Genomic DNA, 20,303 nt, shown 5'->3' on the forward strand with positions numbered 1-20,303 from the left:
GTTTTGTAATAAGCTTGATGCCCATATATTAAATAGTCTTAGAAATTGATAGGGGTAGGGGGAAAATGAAAATAGATAACCAGCTTATAAAGTGATTATTGTGTTATATGTCCTTCTGCCTCATAGCTTGTTGGTTACCTCCATGGGACACATAAAGCTGACAGATTTTGGATTATCTAAGGTGGGACTAATGAGCATGACTACCAACCTTTATGAGGGTCATATTGAGAAGGATGCTCGAGAGTTCCTGGATAAACAGGTAAGCTTGGGTGCCATTTAGTTTATTGAGAAATACAAAGTATGGTATTGCCAGTGAAGTTCAGAATCAACTTGTGTGGGCCATCTTCACATTAGTGCTGGTGGTTTAGATGTCTGTATAAACCTTACATTTAATAAAGTGCAAATTGCTTCCATTTTTCTCCCTGGGCCTCTTTGAACTGTCTGCTCCCTCTACATTCCTCTCCCAACATTATGGTCTATTAGCAAGACGAATGATCTAATTGCACACAAGTGAGAGTGTGAGAGAGACAAATGGAAAACTGTTTTTGTAAGGAATTCAGGAGTCTCAGTAGAGTACTTGTGAAACTCATGATGCATTGTACCATCATGGGTGCTAAATCCAAGCCACAGCCCATTTCCCTTTAAGCATGCCTCATTACCATGTGCCCACAATCTGTTCACTGTAAAGTTACTTAAGGTAAACACAGCTCAACTGTCATTGCTTTTATGAAATAACCTGTGTGTGAATGTATTTTGGTCATATAGATACTAAAACTCTCTCTGACAATGACAAACTTAAAAATGCATTATTATTTTAAATTTAAGGATTATAAGTGGTTTTAATATTGTATAATAGGTAAAACTACCAAACAGGGTCAGATTCTCAATTTGAAAGTAAACATTACATATAATTTAACATTAGAGCAGAACTGTAAACTTCCCATCTTTGGTAATAATTCTTTGCCTTGGTATTTTAAATACCTTTTTATAATTGTTGCTCTTAAGTTCTTTGTCCATGTGGTTCCATGTGGTTGAGCAGGTGCATTCTGGGCAAAATAATTGGTGACTAGCCATCTTGCTCATTTTAATTCATGTCTAATATTCCAATTATTTGAATTTTGCAATTATCTTTTAGGTCTGTGGCACACCTGAATACATTGCACCAGAAGTGATTCTGAGGCAGGGTTATGGAAAGCCGGTGGATTGGTGGGCCATGGGGATTATCCTCTATGAATTTCTGGTTGGATGCGTGCCCTTCTTTGGGGATACTCCAGAAGAGCTATTTGGACAAGTCATCAGTGGTAAATATCATCAGGAGTTATCTTTAAGTCACTGTTGGGAAGCAGCTATTTAATGTAAATCTGTTGAGTGTCACAGTTTTTACTACTAAAATGTTAACCTTTATCAAACAGTTGAGCCAACGAATTAAAAGAACTGACTCATCAAAGCATATAACTGACATTCTTAATCTCAAGAGAGCAGTTTTTGTTGAAAATTGATCTGAAGAAATTATGTTAACATAGAATTTGGAAATGTGCTAGCAACAAAACCATTTTTTATCATGTGCTTTTTCTGCAAAGAAATTGGTGTGGGATTTACAGGCAATTTAATTGCCGTCCAGTCTTCCTTTCCATGATAGGAAAGTTGCACCACGAAGAAAAGGTTAATGTGGGTAACGTTTACATAAATGGGGAAAATGGCTAATGGCATAATGAAGAAATTAACAAAAATGTAATAAACCCTAAAACAAATGTCTACCAAATAATAAATGATGAGAATGGGAAAGAAGCAAATTGAATCCACAGATTGTTAATGATTTCATTGGTAGCTGTTATGGTGTAATGTTATTTCTGTAACAGCTGTTCATCTTCCATTTAAAATTCAATAACTTTCAGATCTTAACCTGCAAGCTGACCCTAACTATTGTATGTGGCCTGTGGCAAAACTAAATGATAATTAAATAGGGTGTATCACTACTCTACCTGACGATTTTATAAATTTCCCTGGAACAGATCAGAAAGGTCTCTCTTCTTGAAAGTTTGTCAGGCATCACTGACATCTTTATCAGCCACCTTCGGTCTGTTTGGACTGTGTTTACAAAGTCCAGCAGTGGAAGTAGGGGAAAAATTCATTTGGCATATGAGGCCGCTTTATCACAGCATTCTTTTCTATCATTGACTTTGCAAGCCAGGCATATTTGTAAACTTTAACAAAGCAGATTTGTGAGTTGCCTGCAGTGTATGACCCCTTTATACAATATCTGAGCTGTTTATGGATTTATAACTAGGCTGTTTTCTGATATACTAAGGCCTGAATGGCAAAGGGAATCAAGTGTTTAATTAACACAAGCAGCAAATGCTGGCTTTGTTCTTGATGCCTTACGGCTCAGATGCATATTCATGTTGTATTTTCCAAATCAGATTTAAACTGCAGCAGAGGAAGCTAGAGGCAGGCACACACAGAAATAACTCATGTTTTTATTGCATTTCCGTACACACAAGCACGCACACCTATCTTCAGGCAAACTCCTTCAGAATGAGAATGTATTCTTAATATTTATGACAGATTTTAAATACTTCCATTACTATGATTACTTTGTGGTTTTTTTTTTCTTCTTCTTCTTCAGTCTTAGCACTTTGACCTTTTTTGTTTATTTGTTTCCGGAAATAGTTATTTTTGCAAAATTACTTCTTGTTTCTTAGAGCTGAAGAACTCTATGGCTGTGGCCAAATTCTCAGTTGAGGAAATTAAGAGAGAAAAATCTTACCCTGAGATAATCCTTGGATGGATATATTAGCCACCTGACATGGAAGTGTTTAGAGTTTCTATTATTTTAAGTCTTTTAATAACTAGAGAGGCAACTTTTTGGAAGCCAATTATTTGAAAGAAAAATGAATTTAAAAAGCAAATGAAAGATCTGCTTATTGAAATATTCTCTTCCTACCTTGTAAAAAATCTGTGCTCCTTATGTCTTATAAAATAAAGCTTCTCAAACATGACTGTGTTTAGGAATCGACTGAAGATCTTGTTGAAATGCAGACTCTGATTTAGTAGGTCTGGAGTGGGCCTGACATTCTGCCTTTCTGACAAATTCTCAGGTGATGACCATGTTGCTGGGACCTGGACCCTCTTGTGAACAATACGGTTATAAACAACTTTTCTTCCTTCTAGATGAGATCAACTGGCCTGAGAAGGATGAGGCACCCCCACCTGATGCCCAGGATCTGATTACCTTACTCCTCAGGCAGAATCCCCTGGAGAGGCTGGGAACAGGTTAGAGCCCATGTTTTAATTTTGCCAATATGCAAGAAATAATGTCTACATGGAGCGCTCTGAAGCTTTTGTTGTTGTTTTGCTTTGCATAGGCAACATCTGTTAGTTGATGTAGAACATGACTGCAACACTTTATAGCAATAATATTTTGGATTTTGTTTCCTGATTCAAAGCAGTGTGTACACTAAGAGGGTTGGTTGGTTGTCTTTGTTTTTTTGTTGTTTTTGTGTTTGGCAAAGCAGAAATTATGCTTAATTTGTTTCAATAAATAAAGCTTCTCTGGAAGAAAACCTCAAAGGCACATGTAACTCTTCTGTCCTGAAAAGCATGCATCTTAAATAACTTGAAACAGAGGATTCGCTATTTGGAACTCTTTTTGTTTTTGTCTTTAAATATACATCCCCATACGGATTTGACCCAGCATGTTACTATCCACAGGCTTTGAAATGGGTTATCAGTGCTTGGACTAATTACTAGAAATGAGTGCCTGGGGTTGAACCATGCTGTCCTGTCACAGTGATCGGCACAGTGATGAGCACCATGACCCAAGAAAGCGAATTAAAAACCACTGCCTTTCAGGATTAACAAGATAGTAGATTTGCTTCTTGCTGATTATTTTTTCTGACTGTTCTGCCAGCATTTTATTCCCTTTTCTTCTCTGTATTCTGAATAGACAGACGTAGCGATCCCAGTATAGAGTCCCAGTCTGCCCGAGTATGTGAATTTATGTAGATGAGACTAAATATTAAATATAAATGCACATAGTCTAGCCAGCCTCCATAATTTTCATCAGTGAAAAGTGTTGGCTTGATGGATTATTTACTCTGAGCTGTTTCATTCTACCCCCATTTTAATAGAAATAACAGAAAATACTGAAGAAATCATTTCTCCCCCATTTTTTTCCAAGACAAAAATTTGAAACAGCTCCAAATATTTATTGTATAGTATTCTCCACATTCACCCACCGATTCTCCTATTGGAGGACTGTGTTCTTACCTAAGTATAGATGAAGGCAGTGCTACTAGAGTTTATGATAATGCATTACAGCAAGGGTCAGCAAGCTACAGCCAGATTTGTCCCACAGCCTGGTACTGTAAATAAAGCTTTACTGAAACACCTCCACGTCCCACTCATTTAGGTATTGTATGGCTGCCTTCATGCTACAAGGACAGAGTTAGGTAGTCATGACAGACCGTATGCTATGCAAAGACTAAAATGTATACTGTTTTGCCTTTTACACGAGAGCTTTGCAGACCCTGCATTAGAGAATCCAAAAAGGCTTAAAATTAGGGTTTCACTAGAAAACTTCTTTTAGTTGAGCCTCTCACTAGAGCACCTTGTGCCTTTTTTACCTTTTTCAGTGGGTGAGTGGACTTTTAACCTGAAAAGCCAATAAAATTGAGGTTGAGGGCATAAACTCCACAGTCAGCTAACCTGAGTTTAAATCTCAGCTGTATGACACTGGACAGGTTACTTCTTTTTCTATTGCTCATCTCCTCATTTGTGAAAAGGAAATGTTTGAAGTGCTGCCTCATAGGATTATTATAAGGATAAAAACAGATCATTCTAGGGAAGAGGAGGCATTCTGCTGGATGGCTTTGTAAAACATTTCCTCCAGAGTCATCTGCCTCATTAACAACAGTTTTATCTTAAAATTATTTTCTAAGTTCATAAACTGACATGATTTCTTATTCTGTTATGAATGCATATTGCCCTAGTCCTTCAATCAGCCCATAATATGTGTTTTTTGTTTGGTTTTTGGTTGGTGGGTGGGTGGGGTGGTTTGTTTATTTGTTTATTTATTTAGAGATGGCATCTCACTCTGTCACCCCGGCTGGAGTGCAGTGGTGTGATCTTGGCCCACTGCAACCTCCGCCTCCCAGGTTCAAGCGATTCTCATGCCTAAACCTCCCGAGTAGCCAGGACCACAAGTGCATGCCACCATGTCCGGCTACTTTTTATATTTTTCGTAGAGATGGGGTTTGGCCATGTTGGCCAGGCTGGTCTTGAACTCCTGGCCTCAACTGATCCACCCACCTCGGCCTCCCAAAGTACTGAGATTACAGCCTCATGAGCCATCGTGCCTGGCTCCATCATATATATGTTTTAATCCCTGTTACCTGAGGTCAGGTGTAGAATTTTCCACTTGTGGTGTCATATTGGTGCTCAAAAAGTTTCAGATTTTGGAGCATTTCAGATTTTAAATTTTCAGACCAAGGATGTTCAGCCTGTATTCTGCCCTGTATTTACTCCTCCAGGAAAACGTGGATTCTTGTTTGGGCTTCGTTTAACTAGACAAGGATGTGATAATGATCAGCATCTCTGTGTTTGTAAATCATAGGCTGCAAGTTACTTCTCTGCACATTTTCTCGTTGACTGCTACTTTCAGTCTTTTTAGGGTTTGACAGTTTGAAGAACAAATCTCCTAACAGAAACCCAGAAGAGACATTTAAAAGACCCTACCCAAGCTCTTAGAATTGTCAAGTGCTTGCCAAACAGGCCAGTCCAACATGACAGGTCCCAGTAGGGCCCAGAGCCTGAGGCTGAGAATCCCGCAGGCCTGCCATGCTGCTCCCAATGACAGCATTTTGTATTTAATGCATATTTAGTGGGCAAAATAATGCACCGTGAAAATGTGCGAATGCACATTTGCCCAAGAGATTAGAGAGGCTGAGAAAAAGGGTGTGAAGAACATAATGGATGTTTAAGAAACTTCCATGAAAGGAGAGAAAAGGGAAAGTGTTAGTGTCAAAGCATAACTTGCAGTTTGGGAGCTTGTCCTACTGGAACTATACTTTTGAACTTGTAGAATATTGAGTGGCAGCCTGACTCATTGGCCTTCAGAGCTGCTCAGATGTCACTGCTACCCATGTCTTGAATAGTTTCTTCATTGCCCTGAGTCTCAGTTTCCTAGTCTATGGAAATGGGCGTTTTATATACTTCACAGGATTATTGTGAGGAGTAAATGCAAAAATGTTCATGAAGGTATCTAGTTCATTTACTAAATACCTACCAAGAGCTCAAGGAATAATGTTTCCTTTCCCTTCATGATGAATTCTTACAATGAGAACTATCATTTGCATGAGTGATTTGTTTTTAGCTCACGATGCTATCACCCATATTTTATCAAAAATTTAGCCCAGAGTCATTTTCCCCCAATTCCCCCCCCCCCCACCCCGCTTTCTTTTCTTCCTTATCTCTCCATAAGTGCATGAGAAACTGGACCAACTGATACCAGCTTCTCATAAGTGAGGCACAAAGGCCAAAGGGTGAGAAATGTGAGCTAAATCAACCATGGGCTGTGAGTCCTTGAGGAGGACCCATTTGTCATTGTCTACAGAGATGAAATGAAGGCTCTCACCAGCTTGGGTCCCAGAGGATAGCAGGCAGTGGGGTAAAACCCCCGACACCGACTGCAGTCTGGTTGAGCTCTTGGCCCTAGAGAAACTGCTTTTCTGATAAAGTTGAGCAACCCAAAATGTGAAGGCTGGACTGTTGATACGGCCCCATGAGCAGCAGCTGGAGTGATAGTCATTGTGGTCTAGTGGAACCATCACTGCACTAGGAGTTCAGAGATGTGTGTTGTGGGCCACTAACTAGGGCTTCCCCTATCCAACATCCTCACCATGCTGACGACCTCCATGTTGGGTAGGGAAACAGTTAAGCCCTCTTAGCTTTCGTATTCTGTTTCTCCAAGTAAAAGAGCGCTAGAAGAAAATGAGATGGGCAGTTGTGTATACGGGCATTGATTAGGGATAGGTGAGAGCAAGGATGCATGGTTGGCTGGAATGAGACTCTGCAGAGGTGCTGTAGAACAGCCACATGAGTTGGCTGTTAGGCTCACGTCCCCAGTAGTGGCAGTTCTGAATCTTTGCATTTGCAAAGCAATGCAAGAGAGATGGTGGAGTAGAAACAAATTAAAGCATGCCTCCACCTTATATGTGGCACTGAGGTTGGATCTGGGTGTTTTTAGGCAGGCCTAGGTTCAGCCTTGAATCTTTACCCTCTGGGGGATCATGGTCCGTGGTGCTTTATTGCTTATGCTTCATTTCCACATCCACAAAAGGTGTTGTAATGCCCACTTTGTGTGGTTATATTTGATGATTTAATTAAAGGAAACAAGATACCTGTCCCGTAGCATCTAGTGCAATACTTGTCACAAGTTGACTCTCAGTCGTAGCTGCTCATGCTTATTGTCAGACTTCAGTATTTTGCTAGAAATGTGGAAACCACCTGGATAGAATAGGGTAAAGATTCTAATTAAATGTTTTATAAAGAAGAATCCATTTCCCCCTTTTTTGGGTAATTTCCTCGCTTTGATGTTTTCACTCCATTCCATCATTTTCAGAACACCAATTTGCCCTGGCTGGATTCAGAGCTAGGGCTGACACTATGCCTTATGCTAGAGGGGTCCAATGAGGACAGAGTCCAATCTTTGATCCACAGACAGCAACCCCCAACCAAGATTCACAGCCCATTTTGCATTCAACTTGGCATTTCTCATCCTATTCTTTTTGTACCCTACAGAGGACAGGATGAGAGGCCTGGGTGACAACTACAAGAAAGAGGCATTCACTTGCACCTAGCAGAGATCTTTTGGCAGGGAGGCTGATTAGACCCTTTATTAACGTCTCAGATATCTCTCAGAGGTTTTTCAGGGTTGATTCTTTGTTATCTCTCTCTTCAACAATGTGTGTGCTGGTGGCAGGGCAGGGGTCTGATTCTTATGCTGTGATATTATATCATGTACCTTTTTCTCTTTATATGGGATACGGTATTCATATTTTTGATGGCCTGTCCTTTAAAATCACTCTTTAAAATTATGAACTGAATTGAAAACATTTCACTGAATTATGCTATCATGCTGACTTGGCAAAAAGAAGCCTAAAACTTGGAAATGGTGATTGATATTTTAGAGGCATTAAAAGTCTATAAAACAGATTTGTCAGTTTCCTACTTACAAATCTGTAGTTCACAGAATCTAATTCTTATCTATGTTAATGGGCAATCCAATAAAATTGAATGGTAACCCCTATAAATAATATTTAGGAAAAATTTATCAATATTCACTTCTCCTCCAGAGGAAATGTTGCTGTGAACACATTTTGCACCTTGTTAGAATTTCTTTGGGTTTTTATTGAGTGAGTCTGCTGTGGGCCAATATTTATCCACATCTCCAGGTTCAGCATAATGTGATTTTAAGTGTCCACAACATTAACCTTTGAAAAATGGAGGAAGTCATGGAAAAAACTAACAAAGAAAAACAGTGCCATAGCAACTGCTGTTAGCAACATCACATCTCCTACTGACAAATTATCAGAAAAATTTGTGGGGCTTTGGTTGTAGAATGAAAAAGTATGATTTTCATGTCTGTATTTCTTTGCTGATATGTTTTCAAAATTGTTAAAAACTGATGTTTGCCTTTGCTTAGTGGGGATAGTTTAACACTTTCCTCTCTGTCTCTACCTGCCCACTTCCAGGTGGTGCATATGAAGTCAAACAGCATCGATTCTTCCGTTCTTTAGACTGGAACAGTTTGCTGAGACAGAAGGCAGAATTTATTCCCCAACTGGAATCTGAGGATGACACAAGTTATTTTGATAGTATGTGCTTTTTCTGACATAAAACATTGTTTGGCCTTTACTCGATAAATAATTACCTTTGCTTTTGAAACTCTTCGTATCTCTGAGTTCTTAAACATAATGCTGATTCGATACAGAAACTCATAATTAAAATATCTAAACACTGAAAATCTGAGTAATTGGACCTGTTCCCAAACATTTCACTGCAGCTCGGTCTGAGAAGTATCATCATATGGAAACGGAGGAAGAAGACGACACAAATGACGAAGATTTTAATGTGGAAATAAGGCAGTTTTCTTCATGTTCACATAGGTTTTCAAAAGTAAGTGAAATGTGGCATAAACATACAGAGTCTCTCTGGGAAGATCTCCCGCTGGCCAGATAGTATCCCCGAACAGCTGGACACTTACCCTTTTCCAGGGTTTGAGGTCTCCTATGCCCAAACTTCCTTTTTGTTGAAGAAAAGTGATCCCCTCAACTTATAGTCTGTCCCTATGCTACTGTGAAAATATATTTCTCTCTCCATGAATTAAGATCTTGTTTTCTTAGGGGCATAGCCTTGCACCCAAAGTCTTGTTTTTGGAGTGTGTGACTGCTACTTATATGATGACCTTGCCTTGAATGTCTCACCTGGCGCAATGCCAGGCTGTGGAGGCACCACTCGTTGCTTTCAACTTAGGATGATGAGTACCAGCTTCACTGTGTGCAGAGTCATCTCCTAGGGATTACATAGAGTACAACAAAAGGAGAAGGCTCAGTCCTTGACATAAGCAAAGATACCTGGGGACAGCTGACTGTAAGATTGTAAAGTCTCGTAACTGCCAGGCATGGTGGCTCACGCCTATAATCCCAGCACTTAGAGAGGCAGAGGCAGGAAGATAGCTTGAACCCAGGAGTTCGAGACCGGCCTGGGCAATATAGCGAGTTCCCGTTCTCCACAAAAAGGGGGGAAAAAAAAAGACTCGTAACTAGTAAACAGAAATTATAAGCCACATTGAAAAGGCAGTAGGAAGCCAAGCTAGAATCATGAAAATGGTAGAAGATAATAAAATTGATGATTGAGAAAGATGCCTTTTTACTAGAAGAGGTAAGATTAAAAATATAATTAATCAAAACAAAGAAAACTGATAGTTCTGAGACAGAACAGGGCCCTAGGAAAAGTGGAAATCAACGTGAGGGTACCCTACCTCCCTTTTGCTATTTTCAGTAGCTACATATTTTCTGTTGCCATGGCATTTTGCATGATTGTTGTTTAGCTTTTCTATAACATTTAGTGATTTTAAAGTGCTCTGTAGCTTTTTCTAAATGATCACCTAGATGCACCTGCAAATTGGCCAGCACTACCCTCCCTTTTTATGGGAATGGCATTGACGTAAGGATTTCCCTGGAGAAGGTGGTAGCCAGTCTGTCCTAGAGCCAGGACAGAAGCTTTGCTAAGTGTAGACTCAGACCAGGACTGTTCTCTGGGCCATCAAAGACAACAAAGCCAACCCCTAAACACTGCTTCCTTCTTTGCCTTGGTGGGTATTTCATTTTCCCACTGTCTCCTGTTCTTTAGCCACTTTCCTGCTATTCCTAGTAGATTACAGGAGGCCTCAGGACCATTCCCATGAGAGCAGCAAGTGTCTGAGCAGGGCAGTAGGGAGTGCTTCCTGCCCTAGGCTCTTAGACCCCCATTTTACCTTCTCTCTTTCCTGTGAGACAACAGAGGTTCAGAGATAGCTGAGACCTTGGGCTTACCTGAGATCCAATCCCCTTCAGGACCCCCGGCACCAACATAGGAAACTGCCTGTCTGTAGATGTGATTTGTAAGCGAAACAAATACCTCTGGCTCTTACAACGAAATATGTACTGCATCCCTGCCACACCACCACCCAGTCTTGAAACAGATAATTTATTCTTCTGTTTGCACTCAATTCCAATTCATTTTTCTTCTTCCTACCCCTGACTGGTGGCCATTAAATCTTTTTCTCTGTTATTTTCTTTTTCCAGTTGACTTCATGGTTAAAAAGTAATCAAGATGTGCATTGATCCCAAGGCCTAGAACTCCACTGCATCTGTGGATTTTGTTTGCAGATACAAAGTCCGCAACAAGATATGATGAGAGGATGATGAATTCATAGCTCCCTATTTGTATATATGTACACACACACACTCACACTCACTCACTCTGACCCTTCCTCTCAGGATTCTGGTCAACAACACTGGAAAGTACTTTCTGAATACACAATTTCAGTTCAGAATTTAGTTATCCTCTCAGGTTTTCCTCCCAAGACTTGGAGTGTTTTTCTGACAAACTCTTTTTAGTAGATATTAATAAGCACCGATTATTTGCCTTCCAGGTTTTCAGCAGTATAGATCGAATCACTCAGAATTCAGCAGAAGAGAAGGAAGACTCTGGGGACAAAACCAAAAGCACAACCTTGCCATCCACAGAAACACTGAGCTGGAGTTCAGAATATTCTGAAATGTATGTGAAATGCCTCTTAAGTAATATAAGCAGTAGCTACTAGAGCAGAGTTTCTTAAACTTCAGTGAGCATTGGAATACCTGGGGGACTTGTTAAAACACAGATCTCCCACCTGCAGAGTTTCTGATCCAGTAGATCTCGGGTGGGGCCTGAAAATGTGCATTTCTGACAAGTACCCAGATTATGCAGATGTTGCTGCTCTGGGTACCACACATTAAGAACCATTGTACTAGACATCTCTTGGTTAGGCTTATCCAAGTCCGATTTTCACCTGGTTTCTTCCAAAATTCACCTTTAACACAGTTTTCTAGTATGTGTATATGACTTTGTTTTTGCTTTTAATTAAGGCAACAGCTATCAACATCCAACTCTTCAGATACTGAAAGCAACAGACATAAACTCAGTTCTGGCCTACTTCCCAAACTGGCTATTTCAACAGAGGGAGAACAAGATGAAGCTGCCTCCCACCCTGGAGACCCCCATGAGGAGCCAGGAAAGCCAGCCCTTCCTCCTGAAGAGAGTGCCCAGGAGGAGCCTGAGGTCACCACTCCAGCCAGCACCATCAGCAGCTCCACCCTGTCAGGTAAGCCTTGGGCCATAGTGCCTGCTGTCCTCCTCACCACACTAAGTGACTCCTAGCGCTCAGTCCCAGGGATGGCCTCGCCAGGCAGTAAAGATGGGTGTTTTATGCTACTAGACTTTCTCCATGGCCTCAGTCCTTAGGCTTGAGACACGATCTTCTGAGAGCTAAGATGAGATATCTCAGACTGCTCCTCAATGCTCAGCCATGCAGCAAACTGTTACTGCTTCAGTTTGACCTTGGGGCCAAATTTCACTTTCTCAGCCAGGTTGCAGGGAATCTTTCGAGGGAAATAAGTCAGAATATGCTAAGGGAGTGTGTTCACAGTTGTTGATGCAAAGGTATGTCTTACGCAGTTGCATCTAACTGAAAGTTCAGTGTGAGAGCCAGTATCAAGTAGTCAGCTTGTCAAAATGACCCTTGAAGATGTCTTGAATCACCCCTAAGGCACAGTATAAAGCCAGATTTCTCTCTAGCATTGAAACAGATGGTTGTTTCTTGGATGGAGTTGGCTTTTGTTAAAGGGTTATGTTGTACCAAATAATTTCTGTCTCCACAGTAGACTCAGGCTCAGTGCAGCACGACACTTAATGCTGTCCTGGTCCATCTAGGACTAAGGAGGGGAAAGGAGAGTCAGAAATACCAACATGATTTAAATTGGTATGTTACGTGCATATGAAATAACTCCACTGAAGACAAAAGTTACCTTCCCCATCTCTGGGTAATTGGAGTAAGAAACTCCTGAGACATCTTTGCCTGTTTGGGAGGCAGTCAAGTGGGCTTGGGCCTTTGAAAGCACTTTTTTAATGTTACCTTTGTGTGATGTAACCTTCCTGACAAGAGGAACAGTGTCTTCACAGATTTTTTAAGGAGCTTAATATATCATGGATACTTGCTGGTCATTAATAATGGAAGTATCCTCACTAGATAATCAAACTTGCAATTAACTGCCCCAGAACAAGCCTCTTAAGTTCATTTAAAATATCATTTGGTTTATGAAAATTTTATGCACAGCATGTTCTTCTATAGAGTATGTGCATTTATGCTTTTTCATAAAGTAAAAGATGTATATGGCTTAGAATTGCTATAATGAATGTTTTCATTAAGCTACATTCAATATGCTGTATTGATAACCATGAATGATTCCAAGATTTTTCATCAACATTTTTTAAACTAAGTGAATATTCATAGTGTAAGCTTTTTTCTTAATCATTTCAAGAAAAACAAATTTTATGGGCTGGATTTATTTCAACCTCACTAAGAAGTTTGGATCTGTGAAGCTTCACATGTGCTTATAGTTTATTGTGGAGGAAAATAATGTTAGATTTTCTTCTCTCTCTTCACTTCAGTTCTGTTTTCATGTTGCATAATTCCATTTATCCTAAACGTAAAGCCAAGAGAACAGCAATGAGGAAGTAGTGTAAAGGCAACCTGTTAGACTAAGATTCCTGACCATCTCTAGCTCATGTTGGTGCTCAGATCACATGTAGATATCTTGGTATTTTCTATTCCTGGTTACAAAAGCCTTTATCTGGTTCTTAGTTACCTTACTCTGAATAGAGTATATTCACCTCGATTTAAAATTTATTCTGAATATAGTGAACTGTTTACTATCTCTTAGTCTCCTCAGCCTACTCACTACTGGAAAGGTAGGAGGGGAAGGGAGGGGAATCGTGTCTAAGCATTTGATTGATTACTTTCATAATTAAAAAAAAAAATCCACCTAGGTCCTGCCATGCATTCTGATTAATAGATTCACACCATCTTTCTCTCTCTCTCTCTCTCTCTCTCTCTCCCCCATACACACACTAAAAATAATCAAAGGCCTTGGGGGCTGTGCAGAATACAGAGATGAGCTGATTTGCTTATAGCCAAGGGTAATTAGGGAGTCTGAAAACCGTGACTGTAGTAAAATTAAATTTGTTGATTTTTATATTGCTCCACCACCAAAAAGAAGGAACCCTTGACATTTAGAGAACATTAAAGTGACATTATCTACCATTGGTAGAAAAGAAGCTCACGCTTATATGCAGTACTGCAAAATGAGATGGCAGAGGCAAGGGGGAGAGGTGACACAAAGTTGTGTATCCACACTCTGGCATTTAGGGAAGTACAACTTTATACCTGTTTCTCTTTTCTCATGACTACATTGTGTTTGAAGCCATGCAAAATAAATGTCTTGAAGTCTTAGGTGTAGGGGCTGAATGTATCCAACAATTACTCATTGTAAAGAGATTCAACTTTTCATTTTAGACTTGTCAGTGATCCCATCCAAACCAAATTACAAAGAAGCAAGTATGTACCTTACTCAAAGGGAAGCTTCAGTTTTGCGAGATGAGATTTATTACTTGCGAAGCAGTTTTTATCAAGACCTTCAGTAGTTGATTTCTATAAGAGAATGGAATATACTGTTAAATGAGAATGATCTTATCTCATAGGAGTAAAAAGATTGATACTTGCCTTAACGTTATCTCCCTTTGTTGGTCAGATGGGTGTTATGTGTAAGTCCATGAGTATTTTCCTGTACATACGCACAGTAGATGACCACAAAGTATGTCGTGCCTAAAGCCGCTGTCCAAATTCCCAGCTTCCCTTAGCCTAGAACACAGCTGTAAGATCTGAACTTTGTCCATGAGCTTGGACCAAACTACAACCGTACCACTAAGTGGTGTATAGACAGCAATGTAAGAGAAATGCTGGTTAAGTCTAAGTCTAATTCTTTCCTAGGCAAACAGTGTCATATGGTCAGCACTTCAAAATGTGCTGGCTGCTCTTTCAAAAGATCGTTTATAGTGGTGTTAAATACTCTGCATGGATTGTATCTCTAAAGGTGATGAGACAGTTGAAGATTTTTAAGCACATGGGGCTTATAATGTAGCATTTAGAAGTAAAAATGAGATGAGCATTGTCTCTCCTGGATGGACAAAAATGTGCTATCAATGATGTTTTTAAAGAAAAGCAAGATAGAAGACCAATAACCTGGGAAAGAAAGAGTAGGACAAATCAAAAGGAATAGCTGTTCAGCTTCCTTCTGGAGGACTCAACATGTCACCCTGCTGCAGAGCTTTCTTTACTCTCAGCCTCTGCGTTCACCGGGCCAGCATCAGTGATGTTCCATTTCTGCACCCACCTCCATATTTATCCTCTCTTATGCTCCATTGTTGAGGGAAGTCCTCATTTTTTTAAGTTAAAAATAACTCCAGTTTATATTAAAGATTAACAAAATTAAAAGTAAAGAAGGTGTGGTTTAGAGGGGAGAGGAAATAGCATGAGGGAGGATCAGCATTTGATACGCTGGATTAAAAGCCAGGAGGATGAAGTGAGCTTGAGTAATGGAGAGAGTAATATCCCCTTTGTCTTGCTTGTCCTTTGAAATGTACAGGGAGCTTAGAATGGAGGCATACAGCCTGAGAAGTGAGAAGAGACATGTTAGGCACTTTTCTATCAGGTTACTTGCCTCAGTCTAGTATGAGGTGTGTTCTAAAGGCACAGGCATAAGTCTACGGGGAGTGATGAAACAATGTCCACGTGTCAAAATTATGATTAACAGCATTGATAATGATAATCAATATCATAAGGTAATCACAGTATGAGGTGGGTGGCCATGGTGTTTGGGAGGTAATGTTTGATTCATGGCACAGCCTTTCATGGTATGTGTGGTAGGGGCACCAGAATTGTCTCTGCAAGGTTTCAAAAATATAGATTGTTGAAAGAAACAAATTCCTTTGGTTAAATGGAGTCATGGAATGAGAATTAGCAGACATGTGTACAGGTAGAATGAAGCCTAAATAGACGCCTCTTCTATCTCTTCCTTCTCCGCGTCACCTTTCTCAAACCAATCACATGTTGTTAATGTTCGCCTGACACTGTCGGGACTTACCAGCCACATAGGAGTATGTTCTCCAGCATTTACTCTTCCTGCTGTCTCTCTCTTCCCCTCTTCCCACCTCTCCTATCCTAGAGTTTCCTGAACGTGTTTATCCCTTCTTCTTTGTGCAGTTGGCAGTTTTTCAGAGCACTTGGATCAGATAAATGGACGAAGCGAGTGTGTGGACAGTGCAGATAATTCCTCAAAGCCATCCAGTGAACCCGCTTCTCACATGGCTCGGCAGCGATTAGAAAGCACAGAAAAAAAGAAAATCTCTGGGAAAGTCACAAAGTCCCTCTCTGCCAGTGCTCTGTCCCTCATGATCCCAGGAGGTAGAGAGATACGACTCGCATGAAACTGTGTGATTTGTGCATGTGGTCCCGTCCCTCCTCTCCCAATTTGGAATGCTGAATGAGTTGCAAGATTGCTTGAAGTAATAACGGGTCGTGTCCCAGGACAGCTCTTGAGAGCTTCTGCCTGCAGACTGAATTCTTCCTGCAGGATTTGTAGGGCCCCCAAGGAGCATTTTGGCCTATTTCATCTCACTTTCTGCATCAGGGGTACAAGAGAGGCTTCCTTCCCATGAAAGCTTCTTTCTATTTTGTTTCCTTTCCTTTTCTTTTCTCCCTCCAAGTTAAATGATAAATTTTCCTTCCCTGAATAATTTTTTTTCTCTAGACTGTATAATTTATACACTTTATAGAGCTGTTTACAGCATTTGTGTTGGAAAGCTAAGTATATAGCTTTTCTCATCTAATGAATGAGGAAAATAGTTACAGAATATAAGCTTTTCATTCTGGAGATAGAGTCACAGACAGCATTGAAATTCTAGGTTTTCCCAACCCTGTCGGTTGAGCTATGCTTCCTCCTACTGGTAGCAAATCATCTTCTGCCCTGTTTTGGAAAACTGGGCTTAATTGAAGTTTTGTTGAACTGTAGTATTTTCCCACAAACTGGTTTTGCCTTTACTGATCTCTGAGTCTGTAGTAATCCCACTGGTAGAAATGAAATATACACCCTGATGGTTGTGATATCACTCCAAATGACAGCAAGAGACTCGAGTTATATTGCAGATGGCTTGTTTTTGGAAGAATACAGATCATGTATAAAAGGGATTGTTTTTGTTTTTAAAATTTCATATTTGTGCAGAAAGCAATTTGACATAAACAAATGCTCATTTGGGAGTAGTGCTCAGTCTAGCAGATTCAGTTTCTGGGAGGTGTCCCGTTTAGCTCCATAAAACAAACACCTGTATTCCCTCGTCTGTATGACTCTTCATAACCTGAAGATGATGGTCCCGGTGCAGCTGCACAGACAGGAAGGTAAGTTGGATATGGGCCAGTGTAGTTTTGAAAGCTAGTGAGGAAGCCTATACTTTGGTAGAATAAGGAAATCATTCAATTTGGGGAGATAAGGGAGACCATCAGAAGGTAAAGAAGAGGGGGCCTGGCCTTTCAGCAGTTTGGATCTTTGTGTGTCCCCAGTGCCCTACTCCCACCTGCATGTCTTGAAGTTCCCTGCCTGCCAGCATGCATCTCTTCACCTGTCCTTTGGTTAGACGGAAGGGATCCAGCAGAAAAGAACCAAGATGCTACATGAAGTCAGAGAGGGAAGGAGCATGGGTTGTGATGCAGTTGGCTTTGCTCTTCTTTGAACAAGCGTAAGAATTGAAATAGTGGGTAGTATGGATACTTTCAGCTTATGGTAGCCACAGTGGAACTCACCACACCCTGGTGAGCCTTCAGTAGCACTGGGAACTTTGTAACCTGGCTCCAACTGAGCTTCTGTCTAAACCTCAGCATGTTTTGTAGATTATTCTGCCTTTTCTCAAGTGCACACACACACGCACACTGACAGTCTCACATAACTGGTTATGGTCTGTTTAGATTCATGTAGATGAAACAGGGATATGAACTAAAAATAAAAGTGTTCATTTCTGCTGCTATAACAAAATACTTTAGACTGGGCAAGGTAACAACAGAATTTGTTGGTCGCAGTTCTGGAGCCTGAGAAGTCCAAGATCAAAGTGCCAACAGTTTCAGCATCTGACAAGGGCTTGTTCCTCATGGACAGCACCTTCTCTGTGTCCTCACATGGCAGAAGGAAAGAACGAACTCTCTCCAGTCTGTTGTATAAGGGCACTAATTCAGTTATGAGGGGCAGAGCCCTCATGACCTAATCACCTCCCAGAGGTCCCACCTCTTAAAACCATTACTTTGGGGGTTAGGTTTCAACATAGGAATTTTAGGGGGACACAAACATTCAGAGCATAGCAGTTGCTTCTAAAACAAAGAAAGCAGTAGATTTGGTGTTTTGGAATATGTACTGAGATTCTCCTCAGGTTTCTCTATCTCACCTGCATTATCCTCTCAGAGACCTTATTAGAATTGCAAGTAATATGTGAAGAGAATCAGTTGTCACCACAGTAATAGAGAAGTTTATAGAGAAGTCACCATTTCATTGTTTTCCTGATTAAAATTTCTTTCCTTTTTTTTTTTTTTTTTTTTTTTTTTTTTTGAGACAGGGTCTTGCTCTGTCGCCTAGGCTGAAGTGCTGTGGCACAATCACGGCTCACTGCAGCCTCAACCTCCCAGACTCACGTGATCCTCTCACCTCAGTCTCCCAGGTAGCTGGGACTATAGGCACATGCCACCTTTCCTGGCCAATTTTTTTGTATTGTTTGTAGAGACAGGGTTTAGCCATATCACCTGACTGGTCTTGAACTCCTGGGCTCAAGCCACCAGCCCACCTTGGCCTCTCAGAAGTGCTGGGATTACAGGTGTGAGCCACTACACCCGGCCAGTTAAAATTCTTTAATCAGTATTCATTCAATAGCATTGTAGAAATCAGCTGGTAAATTGATAAACTGCTTTCCTGGCCATGTGTGTTGAAAAGGACCATGTTAAAATTGTTTAGTGAAGAATTTGGAATCCAGTATCTGTTAATATAATACATACAGTCTTCTCCACTTGAAGACACACTTGAAATACATGCATCTATGATTTATTTCTCTACTTAAAATAAAACATTAAAATGTCACAGCCAGAAGGTAATCTTTGTTTTAATAAGCATAGAAACTAAAAAATTATAACATGAGACTATTGAAATTTCTTTCTCTTTCCTAACTGAAAAATTAGTTAAAATAGCAACACTCTTGAAGTTTGACAGTTTTGGAATTCATCCTCATTACTGATAGAAACATTTTTATATTATTTTGTCTTCATTTGGCTATTGGAAACAAATGGATTTGTGTTGTGACTGTGCCCCCAGTCCTGGCAGGGCTCATGGGGTGAGGGTTGCCTGCATGCGTGCTTGTGTGAGCCACATGGGCTTTGGTAACTGGCTTCTTTGTTACAGATATGTTTGCTGTTTCCCCTCTGGGAAGTCCAATGTCTCCCCATTCCCTGTCCTCGGACCCTTCCTCTTCACGAGATTCCTCTCCCAGCCGAGATTCCTCAGCAGCTTCTGCCAGTCCACATCAGCCGATTGTGATCCACAGTTCAGGGAAGAACTACGGCTTTACCATCCGAGCCATCCGGGTGTATGTGGGAGACAGTGACATCTATACAGTGCACCATATCGTCTGGGTAAAACTTGCATGTCTCACACTTGGGATTTTTCATTTCCAGCCAAGCTGGGGAGTGGATAGGTTGGCTGATAAATAGCAAATGTATTTACTTTTAAGTTTGCACTTGGGACCTGTTTCATTTTCCTTTTAGAACTCCATCCCTGAATGTATACGGTGGAATTGAATTTAGCAAAAACGAGTATCTCATAATTCTGTCCAGTTTTCATATTTGATTGTTCTTTCTTACATACCAAGCTGGTAGACATAGTCCAAGGCAATCCTGTTTCTATCCTTCTTTTATTTTTTCTTTTTTTTCCTAACCTTCTTTTTAAAAATTACCTTCTCAAATCACGTGAAATGTTTTGGTCATTCATGTTTATTTTTTCTTTGTGACTCTGGTACTTTCAGTCTGAATCACCTGAAAATTTCTGAGTACCATAGAAAGTTTCCTATTTTAGAATAACGATAGAACAGGAATAGTAACCATACCTGTTAGATTTTCTATTAGAAGCTTAGGACATTTGCTAATTAGCTCATTATTCTTTCAGAAGACACAGTAGGTGTTAGAGTTGTCATTTGTTTGCCTACAAATATCCTCTCTTCTTTGACTGTAGAACGTAGAAGAAGGAAGTCCAGCGTGCCAGGCAGGGCTGAAGGCTGGAGACCTTATCACACACATCAATGGAGAACCGGTGCATGGACTCGTCCACACAGAAGTTATAGAGCTCCTACTGAAGGTATTGTATTTTTTTATGTCGGGGCCATGCTGATGAGACAGCATGATGGTACAGCCCCAAAGGGGCTAGTACCAGGAGATTGATTACCCTGTGGCACACCCATGTCTGATTACTGAGAAAGTATTCAGTAGTCTCAAGTTTAAAGACAAAGATATTATGAACTCTCTGGTTTTATATAATGAAATGATGTCTTTATTTCTGCATACTCATTCCCTAATTTAATTT

General features: G+C 40.4%; 1 protein-coding gene across 7 annotated transcripts in view; it reads left to right on the forward strand.

The window, feature by feature from the left end:
- The window catches only part of MAST4 (microtubule associated serine/threonine kinase family member 4), a 587,084-nt gene that overhangs the window by 549,325 nt on the left and 17,456 nt on the right, over positions 1-20,303 (forward strand). For 5 of the 7 annotated variants that reach the window (XM_030927046.1, XM_030927047.1, XM_030927048.1 and 2 more), the window contains 10 exons: positions 127-259; positions 1,136-1,301; positions 3,172-3,273; positions 8,754-8,876; positions 9,065-9,177; positions 11,198-11,325; positions 11,673-11,908; positions 15,905-16,105; positions 19,131-19,360; positions 19,956-20,078. In XM_030927046.1, the coding sequence (XP_030782906.1) occupies positions 127-259; positions 1,136-1,301; positions 3,172-3,273; positions 8,754-8,876; positions 9,065-9,177; positions 11,198-11,325; positions 11,673-11,908; positions 15,905-16,105; positions 19,131-19,360; positions 19,956-20,078 (1,555 nt within the window). The remainder of the gene's footprint in view (positions 1-126; positions 260-1,135; positions 1,302-3,171; positions 3,274-8,753; positions 8,877-9,064; positions 9,178-11,197; positions 11,326-11,672; positions 11,909-15,904; positions 16,106-19,130; positions 19,361-19,955; positions 20,079-20,303) is intronic. The other 2 variants (XM_030927051.1, XM_030927052.1) reach the window with 1 other exon arrangement.

Source organism: Rhinopithecus roxellana, chromosome 3 (assembly GCF_007565055.1).
Source record: "Rhinopithecus roxellana isolate Shanxi Qingling chromosome 3, ASM756505v1, whole genome shotgun sequence".
Classification (NCBI taxonomy): Eukaryota; Metazoa; Chordata; class Mammalia; order Primates; family Cercopithecidae; genus Rhinopithecus; species Rhinopithecus roxellana.